At 55.5% G+C, this 10,683-nt stretch overlaps 1 protein-coding gene across 1 annotated transcript; it reads left to right on the plus strand.

The window, feature by feature from the left end:
• Positions 1 to 1,660: 1,660 nt before the first annotated feature.
• MMP9 (matrix metallopeptidase 9) lies at positions 1,661 to 9,258 on the plus strand. The gene is made up of 13 exons (XM_065893126.1): positions 1,661 to 1,811; positions 2,318 to 2,550; positions 2,918 to 3,066; positions 3,363 to 3,491; positions 3,580 to 3,753; positions 3,958 to 4,131; positions 4,879 to 5,055; positions 5,177 to 5,332; positions 6,385 to 6,670; positions 6,791 to 6,930; positions 7,276 to 7,426; positions 7,518 to 7,621; positions 8,945 to 9,258. The coding sequence occupies exons 1-13, from the start codon at positions 1,674 to 1,676 to the stop codon at positions 9,061 to 9,063; spliced, it is 2,130 nt and encodes a 709-aa protein (XP_065749198.1). The 5' UTR covers positions 1,661 to 1,673; the 3' UTR covers positions 9,064 to 9,258.
• The last annotated feature ends 1,425 nt before the right edge of the window (positions 9,259 to 10,683 follow it).

Raw genomic sequence — 10,683 nt, forward strand, 5'->3', positions numbered from 1 at the left:
GACTGATTTATTATAAAATGCCTGGCACATAGTAAGCCCTTTAAATACAGTTTGTCAGATTGTTGCTGTAGTCCTTCCCAAATAATGCTTTGAAGAGGGCAAATATAGATCCTGCCTCACACTGGCTGGTTGGAAAGAAGGGAGGGAAGGAAGATGCTTGTTATTGGCATAAGGGGTGATAATTGGGGCTGGAGCTTGTGCTGGGTTGAGCAGTTCTGGAGAAGTGAAAGGGCTCCTGGAGATCATCCGCACCCCGCTCCTGTGATTTTGCAGCTGAAGAGTCCAAAGCCCAGAGAGGGGAAGGCATTTACTCTAGTTCACACAGCAGATTAGAGTCCAAGACCCCGTCTCCTGATTCCAGGTCAGAATCATGGTCTTGGCTCAGATAATTAAAAGCGATCACAGCCATCTCTTGAATACTTGCAACCTACACTGTCCTAAGTATTTTATGTGTTTGATCTCATTTTATCCTCACATCAATTTAGGGACAAAGGGCCCTTTTAAATTTATTTTTATTGTTTATTTATTTACTTTTTGGGGTTCACGTACATTTATTCAATTGACACCAGTGGGGAGTGGGGGGAGACAGGTTTTTCTTTTCTTCCACACAAACCGGAAGACGATTTCACACAGTTTCCCCAAGTGGGCAAGTCTAAATCAACGCACACCCAGTGGACAGAGAGTGCAGACAGCAGCCGGCTGTCCAGATATTTGCACGTAATTATAGGACCCCTGCCATAGGATGCACCCTGGTCCACCACAGCCCCACCTCTCCAGACCCTCCTCTCCCACCCCAACCTCATTGCCTTTAGCTACAGTAAATATCCCAGGGCCTGGGACATAGCAGACCACTTAGCGGGCTGCTGGCCCTGGATGGCTGGACCCAGCCGGCCACGGGAAAGGGGTAAAGGTCAGAAGGGTTATTTTACAGCTGAGGAAACAAACTCACTGTGGTGAAGACATTTGCCCAAGGCACTGAAGGAATGAAGCCATGTCTGCTGGCTTCCAGATGCCGCAAACTCCCCCTTTTACTATCCTGAACTATCCAGCCTGTTGAAGACAGGGGGTTGTCCCCGTGGAATCCCCCGATTCCTGTCATCAGAGCCCATGCCTTCTGCTCTCAGATGGAGCAGAGGAGGAAGCTGAATCAAGGAAGGCTTCCAGGAAGGAGAAGAGGACAGAGCCTGGGAGTGTAGGGAGGGGCCCACGAGGGCGTCTGACCAGGAAGGGGGATCATTAGGTTCAGAAAGAAGCCTCAGGGAATTTTCCGTGCTTTTCTCTTAGGCTGACCACTTGGGGCCTTCAGATGGAGGGCTCAGGGAGTGCTCGAGCCGTGCCTCCCTCCCTCGCTCTCATACAGTTCTCACAAGCCCTGCAGTTTGCAAAACCCAGTCCTTCCCCTATGGGTCTGTGGTTTCCTGTGGGTCTGGGGTCCTGCCTGACTCTGCAATAGGGGGACCGTGGGAAGGAGGGAGAGGGGGAGGTGGTGTAAGCCCTTTCTTTGACTTCTCATGTTGGGACTGCCCAACCCCCGCCCCCCCCCCACACACCCCATTCCCTGAGTCAGCTCTCGCCCTGGCCTGTTCAAGAGGGGCGGGGTCACTGATTCATTTGACAGCGCCTCTTTAAAGTCCCCACAAGGGCAGCTGCAGCCAGACACTGCTACCCTCACCATGAACCCCTGGCAGCCCTTGGTCCTGGTGCTCCTGGTGCTGGGCTGCTGCTCTGCTGCCCCCAGACCACACCAGCCCACCTTTGTGGTCTTCCCGGGAGAACTACGAAGCAGTCTCACCGACAGGCAGCTGGCAGAGGTAGGCACACACTCCAGCCTAGAGTTGGGAAGGGCTGGCTAGGAATCCCAGGAAGGACATGGGCTCTCAGAGGAGATACTTAGGGGCATGTTGGGGGGTGATGGGCACCTCTGGAGAACAGAGATGTCCAGGCTCGGGCACTGGGATGCTCTGGACAGTGATTGCCAGGAATGGGTTAATGAGGGCTTCTTAGATGGGCAATGGGAAGTGGTGAAGGGGTATTGGAGGGCTCTGGAGTGGGGATGGGCTGGGGATGAACAGGGGTAAACCCTAGGAGGCCCTGAGGTAGGCATGGGCCAGGGGCATCCGGGGGTGGAAAGGAGCTGAGGATGTCTACAAGGAGGGGAGATTCTTGGGTGGGCACAGGCACTGGGATGCAGGGTACCCAGTCCTGGATACAACGCCTTGTTGCTAGTCCCTGAGAGCCTGGAGGGATGGAGTCCTCACCCAGCAGATCAGAGAAAGGAAGTCAGGGCTCTGGGATGTCTCTGCCCCTCTTTCCACAGGAATATCTGTACCGCTATGGCTACACTCATGTGGCAGAGATAAGCAAGGATGATCAGTCCCTGCGTCAGCCTCTGCAGCGTCTCCAGCGGCGCCTGGCCCTGCCGGAGACGGGCGAGCTGGACAGCACCACCCTGAATGCCATGCGTGCCCCACGCTGCGGCGTCCCAGACCTGGGCAGATTCCAGACCTTTGAGGGCGACCTCAAGTGGCACCATCACAACATCACCTACTGGTGCGAGGCTGGGCCCCCCGGGGGCGAGCGGGGCGTAGTGGGGAGAGGCCGCCCGGTGGTGAACACGTCCCGTCTTAGGCTCATCCCTGGGTTTCACTAAACCAGGGATTTAGTGAGCCCAGGGCAAGCGGCTCCACCTCTGAGCCTTCGTTCCCCCATGGGAAACGACCTCGCAGTCTAAGTCCTCCTGTCAGGGCCGTTGTGAGAGTCCAAAGAGAAAAATGCGTCTGAAAGTGCCTTATAGCTGAAAGCGTGGAGCGCACACAGCGCTGTGTATCTGAAGTTGCTGAGACACGCACGGGGTGTCGCTGCTGCTCCGGATCCCGCCTCTCACTTCCGACCTCTAGCCTCCTGCCTTTCCCTGCAGGATCCAAAACTACTCGGAAGACTTGCCGCGCGACGTGATCGACGACGCCTTTGCCCGCGCCTTCGCGCTCTGGAGCGCGGTGACGCCGCTCACCTTCACTCCCGTGTACGGCCGTGAAGCCGACATAGTCATCCAGTTTGGTGTTAGGGGTGAGAACGCGAGAAGGGGAAAGCCAGGAGAATCGGAGAGGGGACAGAGGAGGGAGGACCTCGGAGAGAGTAGAGGGGGCCCTGGACCCGGATTTCTCTTGCCTGTGCCCGCAGCCCTGGCTGCCGCTCGCCCTTATGGCGCCCCCTGCTGACCGACACCTCATAGCGCGGGGACGCAAATCTTGGACAGCAGCTCCTAGGCTGGATTTCAGCCCGCACTCAGTCCAGCGCCCTTGGGCAGTGCACAACCTGCGCAACCATACGCGGCTAACTCTCTTCTCCACCTGCTTCTTCAGAGCACGGAGATGGGTATCCCTTCGATGGAAAGAACGGGCTCCTGGCACACGCCTTTCCTCCTGGCCCAGGCATTCAGGGAGACGCCCACTTCGACGATGAAGAGTTGTGGTCTCTGGGCAAAGGCGTCGGTGAGATTCCCGAACCGCCCCGGTCCCCATTCCCTTCTCCTCTCACGCGCATCACCAGCCGCCCTGACCCCGTCTCCCTTTCCTGCAGTGGTTCCGACCTACTTCGGAAACGCAAAGGGCGCCACCTGCCACTTCCCCTTCACCTTCGAGGGCCGCTCATACTCTGCCTGCACCACGGACGGCCGCTCCGACGACATGCTCTGGTGCAGCACCACGGCCGACTACGACACCGACCGCCAGTTCGGCTTCTGCCCCAGCGAGAGTGAGTACCCACCCTCCTCGAGGGTCCAGAACACTGGGGTTTTATCCCAGCCTTGCCGCTAGTGCTGTGTGGCCTGCAAATCACTGTCCTGTTCTCTGGGTCCGTTCCCCCATTGTGAAACGAGGCGAGGAGGGGTGGAGGACACAGGTGGCTTGTGGGTCAATAAACTCGTGGCGCCTTCGGGTAATCGCGTGGGCCTCCCAGGACTCTACACCCAGGACGGCAATGCGGACGGCAAGCCCTGCGTTTTCCCTTTCACCTTCGAGGGACGCTCCTACTCCGCCTGTACCACCGACGGTCGCTCGGACGGCAACCGCTGGTGCGCCACCACCGCCAGCTATGACCAGGACAAGCTCTATGGCTTCTGCCCGACCCGAGGTACCATCTGCCCCACCTACCTGATTCAGCCTCGCTCCCTAATTCCGCGTTGGTCCCCGAGCGTGGCTCTTCCACCCATCAGTTTGTCCTTCTACTCCTCGTCGGTCCTCAGGACAGACGTGACTCTGGCCGCCATCACCACGGCTCCTCCCCCTGCCTTCCTATTGCTGCCGCCGCATTCGCGGAGGCGTCGCCTTTTAGCCCTGCTTGCAGCCTCTCCCTGGGCCTCTGATCCTCAGGCCCCGCCCACCAGTCTAGCCTGGTCGCGGCTGTGTGCGGCACCACGCCCCCTAAGCTTTTTTTTTTTTTTTTAATTATTTTATTTTTGGCTACGTTGGGTCTTTCTATTTGCGGCGAGCGGTGGCTACTCTTCCTTGTGGTGCGCGGGCTTCTCATTGCGGTGGCTTCTCTTGTTGCGGAGCACCGGCTGTAGGTGCCGGGGGGCTTCAGTAGTTGCAGTACACGGCTCAGTAGTTGTGGCTCGCGGCTCTAGAGCGCAGCCTCCGTAGTTGTGGCGCACGGGCTTAGTTGCTCCGCGGCATGTGGGATCTTCCCACACCGGGGCTCGAACCCGTGTCCCCTGCATTGGCAGGCGGATTCTTAACCACTGCGCCACCAGGGAAGACCCCTACCCCGCCCAAGCTTTTAAAATAGGCCTCCAAGTGTCTCTCGCTTCAAGATTGGCCCGCCCCTGGGTCTTTATTGGACCCACCCATTTGGCTCACCGGAGGCCCTGGGTCTCTCCAGCTGACGCGACGGTGACCGAGGGCAACTCGGCGGGGGAGCTGTGCGTCTTCCCCTTCATCTTCCTGGGCAAGGAGTACTCGGCCTGCACCAGAGAGGGCCGCCGTGATGGGCAGCTCTGGTGCGCCACCACCTCCAACTTCGACAGAGACAAGAAGTGGGGCTTCTGCCCGGATCAAGGTGGGCATGGTTCTGAGATTCCCAGGCTGGGACCTCAGCCAGGGCAGTGGTGTCCGGGAGGGATGGCTGGGGCTGGGAGCTCGGCTCAGGGCTCACGTCTCAGGCTCCCTCTTTCGTCCAGGATACAGCCTGTTCCTTGTGGCGGCGCACGAGTTTGGCCACGCGCTGGGCTTAGATCACTCGTCCGTGCCAGAGGCGCTCATGTACCCCATGTACAGCTTCACTGAGAAGCACCCCCTGCATAAGGACGATGTGCAGGGCATCCAGCATCTGTATGGTGAGGGTATGGGGCAGGGATGGAGGGAGGAGAGGGAAAGGCTGGGCTCTGCCAGCTGCGAGTACCCCGAGAATGCAGAGGAGGGGAAAGTTAGGACCCCAACATCTATCTTCTGGAGACCCTGGCCAATGGGTACAATTGTTGCCAGGTCAGTGCTTGGAGATGGTGATAAAGAGCCCAGACTCTAGAGTGAGACAGACATAGGTTCAAAAGCCAGTCCAGCCACTTCCTGGCTAGATGACTTTGGCTATGTTACTTCACCCCTCAACTTCCTCATCTGTAAAGTGGGGCTAACACCTGCCTCATGGGGCTGTTAGGAGGCTTAAGTGAGCTAGAATAATGTCTGGCATATAGTAAGCACCACATAACTGTTTGACATTTTTATTATTATCACCATTTATTATCATTAGTATATTTCCTCATTAAAAAATGGGGATATTAAAGAATCTACTTCATAGGTTTTCTTTTTTTTTTCCTGAAGATCAAACAAGCTAACGTGAATTTTTTTTAATATAAATTTATTTATTTTTGACTGCGTTGGGTCTTTGTTGCCGTGTGCGGGCTTCTCACTGTGGTGGCTTCTCTTGTGGTGGAGCACCGGCTCTAGGTGCGCGGGCTTCAGTAGTTGTAGCATGCGGGCTCAGTAGTTGTAGCACGTGGGCTCAGCAGTTGTGTCACACGGGCTTAGTTGCTCCACGGCATGTGGGATCTTCCCCGGCCAGGGTTCGAACCCGTGTCCCCTGCACTGGCAGGCGAATTCTTACCACTGCGCCCCCAGGGAAGCCCCTAATGTGAGTTTATAAAGCTCCTAGCACTAAGTTTGGCACTCAGGTTGAGAGCTCAAAAAACATTTCTCTCCCAGCAGCCTGGGGATGGGGGTGAGTATGTGAAAGGAAACGGCCTGCCCAGGGTTGGGGGAAGGCAGGCTCCAGCATCTAGAGTGGGGAGAGTGAGCGCCAGGGGCCTGGCTGGTAGGCTTTGGGGGAGCAGACAGTCCATGGGCACAGCGCTCCGTAGGAACAGGGGCTGTCTTATGCGGTGTCTCTTTTTAGGTCCTCGCCCCAAACCTGAACCACGGCCTCCAGCCACTGCCACAGCTGAACCGCAGCCCACCGCCCCTCCCACGGTCTGCGCCACGGGGCCTCCCACTGCCCCCCCCTCAGAACGCCCCACCGCTGGCTCCACAGGCCCCCCTTCAGCTGGCCCCACGGGTCCTCCCACTGCTGGCCCTTCTGCGATCCCTACAAGGTCCCTGGATCCAGCGGACGATGCCTGCAACGTGAACATCTTCGACGCCATCGCGGAGATCGGGAATCGCCTGCATCTCTTCAAGGATGGGTGAGGGGCAGGGGCTGTGAGGTTTCGGGAAGGGGCTTGGAGGCGGGACCTGCCTGTGTCTCCCCGCCCACTGACCTTGTGTTCAAGGTTCAGTGCCAGCCATTCCCTTTTCTCGTCCAGGAGGTACTGGCGACTCTCTGAGAGCGGGGGACGCCCGTTGCAGGGTCCCTTTTTTATCAAGAACACGTGGCCTGCGCTGCCCCGCAAGCTGGACTCCGCTTTTGAGGATCCGCTCACGAAGAAGATTTTCTTCTTCTCTGGTTAGTTTCCTCCTTTCTTCCTTCCCTATCCGCCCCCCGCCCAAAAAAATCCACACACACACACCAACCTAGAAGGACCAAGAGACCGAGGACAATACATAAAACGTCTTGTGTGCATTAGAAAAAGACGCCCCCTTCTGGCGGATGCAATTTAGCAAATTTAGCAGGGGCTGAATTTCAGCCCTCCTCACCGCACCCTTGCACAATCGTACCGAGAGACTGCTCCTTGGGCACACAGACCGCGGGCACACCGGGCGCGGAAACGCCTCGCTGCGTTCTCCCTCTTGATATTCAAGGAGAGTATGTGCCCCGCCCCCAGACCGATGTGACCCTTCTCTCCTGCAGGGCGCCAAGTGTGGGTGTACACAGGCTCGTCGGTGCTAGGCCCAAGGCGTCTGGACAAGCTGGGCCTGGGCCCGGAAGTGGCCCAAGTCACCGGGGCCCTCCCGCGCGCCGGGGGTAAGGTGCTGCTGTTCAGCCGGCAGAGCTTCTGGAGGTGAGAGTCCCGGGACCGCCGGCAGGGGGAGCCCAGGCGCCATCCGACTGCCCGCCGGCTCGGCAACTGTCTCCTCGCTGCCGTCCTGCAGGTTCGACGTGAAGACACAGAAGGTGGATCCCCGGAGCGCCACCCCAGTGGACCAGATGTTCCCCGGGGTGCCCATGAATACGCACGACATCTTTCAGTACCAAGGTGAGGGATGAGGACGAGGGTCGGGGGAGGATCCCTCCCTGAGACACCTCCCACGGTAGGGTCCCCTGCCTTAGTGTTTGGTCAAATTCTGAGAGAGAAAGAAAAAGCCCGTAGAGATTGAGGCAAATGCCCCAGCACAGGTGAGTTCCCTATAGAGGCAGGGATCTTACCAGATCATTCAGGGACACAGGAGTACAACCAGAACTACGACCCAGATTTCCTGTCTCCCCAGCTGAAAGCCCTTTCCCCTACAAGTAGGGATACTGCCACTGGGGATACAGTGATAAATAAGACAGTTCATAGCTGTGTGTCTTTTGGCAAGTCACTGCTACTCACAGAGCCTCAGTTTCCCCATCTGTAAAATGGGAGTGGTAGCTGGAGTTACACTTGCTTTCTCTCTCTCACTGCTCACCTCCAATCAGCTGACAAGTTCTGTTGACTCAGCCGCCACAAGCTCCTCTGCAAACACCCTAGTCCAAGCCATACTGGTTGTCCAATACCTTTAATATATTCTGTGAGAGTAGGGAGGGGCTAGGAGTGGAGGGCAATGGTTTTGTGGGTGACTCTAGACCCATTCCAAGGTCAAAGAAACTAACATGACCTGATCTGACCCCCTCCCCCCTCCTCATCCCCTCCCACTACTCCTGTCACTCCCTTTGCTCTGCTCCACTCACACCAGCCTCTGGCTGTTCTCTGAACACATCAAGGTCATTCCCAGCTTAGGGCTTCTGTGCCGGTTGTTCCCTCTGTCTGGAAGGTTTTCTCCCCAGATTGTCACTGGGCTGCCTCCCTCTCATCCTTTAGGTCTCAGCACTGAGGCCACCTCTTTGGAGAGACCTTCTCTGACCCTCATTATCTGTTCACCTGCTCGCTCGCTTTTAATATTTCCTCCATCACTTTCTCCATTGTCAAAACCAATCTCACTTATTTATGCATTTGCTTGTTAATCGTCAGTCTTACCCCACTAGGGTGTAAGCACCAAAAGAACTGAGGTCATGCCTGCATTTTTCCTCTGCTGTATCCCCAGTGCCTCTAACAGTGCTTGGCATGATAAATATTGTTGGATGAATGAATGGGATTTGTTGAATGAATTGCTCTGAGTATCGACTGTGTGCCAGGCTCTGTGTCAGTGCTTTGGACAAGGAGGTCTGTGCCCTCCAGAATCTCTGTGGGGGGGCGGGGGGAGGACACAGGTGTCCTATGAAAACCTTGGAAAGATCTCGAAAGGGCAGGAGGGATGACTGTAAAGATCTGACTCCTGTTTCTGTATGTGTATGTGGGAAGGTTGGAATCACCCCTCTTGGTCCTGCCTTTCCCTTGCAGAGAAAGCATACTTCTGCCAGGATCGCTTCTACTGGCGCGTGAGTTCCCAGAATGAGGTGAATCAGGTGGACAACGTGGGCTACGTGACATTTGACCTCCTGCAGTGCCCCGAGGACTAGGGTCCCCCCGCCGGCTTCAGCACTGCAGTGGGAGTCCCCACAGGGGCCATCGCGACAGGGAATGAGCCAGTCTGCCGGATCCAAACTGGTGGGTCTGTTCTGAAGGACAAGGAGAAGGGGAGGTGGGCTGGGCCCTCTCTTCCCACCTTCTTTTTTCGTTGGAATGTTTTTAATAAACTTGGATTCTTTAACCTTTAGGAGCAGATTAATGTATGTATTGTATGCATGCATGCATGTATGTATGTAACCAACGGAGGGCTTACTATGCGCCAGGCAATGTTCTAGGCACTTCATAAATATTAACGTTCAATCCTTCCTATTAGGAAGGTATAATGTAATTACTCCTATTTTATAGCTGAGGAAATGGCCAACCTATTATTCATTCATCAAACATTTACTGAGCCCTTACATGGAGCCAGGCCCTATGCCGGGCACTGGGGATAGAGAAATGAGTTAGACTATGTTTCTATCCTCAACGACCTCTCAGTGGTCCTCAAATTTTCGGGTGCCTGAGAGAGCCCTTGCAACTTGCTTAAAATGCAGGTTCCGGGCTCCAACCCCAGAGAGTCCAGCTTAGTTACAAGGGTGATGATTCTGTGCCTGGTAGGGGTGGGGTCACACTTGGAGAGTGTGCAGCGTGTGACCCTTTTTCTAGAATAATGGCGCACGCGTGCGCGCGTGTGTGTTTGTGTGTGTGATTCTGCGTGTTGTGGTTGAAGTCAGGAAACATTTCCCAGCCAAGATGACATGTGAACTTGAACTGCATCCGGAAGGGTGAGCAAGAGTTTCTTCTTGTGCAAGGAAGACTGTCTTCTTCGAGGATAATTTACCAAGAACGATTAAACCTAAAAATGTTCCTACTCTCTAACCCTCGCCCAGGTGTGCACAAAACAACACCTAGAAGACCCCTGTCTCTCAGTTCTGTTCCATTTCTCTACTGCCCACCCCCATCCACAGGAAAACGTCCCCAAAGTACGGTTTCTATTCACTGTCTCCTATTCTCTTCTCAGTCATCTGCAGCCTGACTCCCACTGCACTCCTCCACTGAAATGACTCTCTTCAAAGCCACCTGTGATCTTCCCGTAGCCCGATACAGTGGGTACTTCTCTGGGCTCGTTCCATACCATCTCTCGGCTTTTTTGACCCAGTGGATAATGCCCTTCTTCCCGAAATGTTTCTTCACTTGTTCTCTGGGTCACCCCTTCCTCCTGGTTCTTCTCCCCTCTCGCTAGGATCTCCCTCTTGCCAACCTTTAAATGATGGTGTGCCCTTGTGCTCTATCCTTGGACGTCTTCGCCGTGTACATGCATTCCCTGTGATCTCGTCTAGCCCTGCAGCTTTACACAGCATCTCTCTGCTAAGGACGCCGAAATTTATATCCCCAGGCTTATACTCTCCCCTGAGCTCCAGTATCAGATGTTCGACTGTCACCTCTGCATGATCCTTAGGTGCCGAAGAGATATCTCAATATACCGGGTCCACCTGAGCTCTCGGGAGCCACCTTCCAAGCATACTCCTCCATCGGTTGTCACCACCTTAATAAAAGACAACGTCATCCGCCCTCAATCGAGCTTAGAACCTGATCAGTCTTAAAATCTAGGGATCTGTTAAACTCCTTAT

The sequence above is a fragment of the Phocoena phocoena genome, chromosome 15 (genome assembly GCF_963924675.1).
Source record: "Phocoena phocoena chromosome 15, mPhoPho1.1, whole genome shotgun sequence".
In the NCBI taxonomy this organism is placed as follows: Eukaryota; Metazoa; Chordata; class Mammalia; order Artiodactyla; family Phocoenidae; genus Phocoena; species Phocoena phocoena.

What these genes read in the sequence shown, in the direction of transcription:
- MMP9 (XM_065893126.1), top strand. Translation starts at nt 1,674, where the DNA reads ATGAACCCCTGGCAGCCCTTGGTCCTGGTGCTCCTGGTGCTGGGCTGC. An exon ending in CCGACAGGCAGCTGGCAGAG is followed by an intron (nt 1,812 to 2,317) that starts GTAGGCACACAC and finishes CTCTTTCCACAG; the next exon opens with GAATATCTGTACCGCTATGG. An exon ending in TGGCTTCTGCCCGACCCGAG is followed by an intron (nt 4,132 to 4,878) that starts GTACCATCTGCC and finishes GGGTCTCTCCAG; the next exon opens with CTGACGCGACGGTGACCGAG.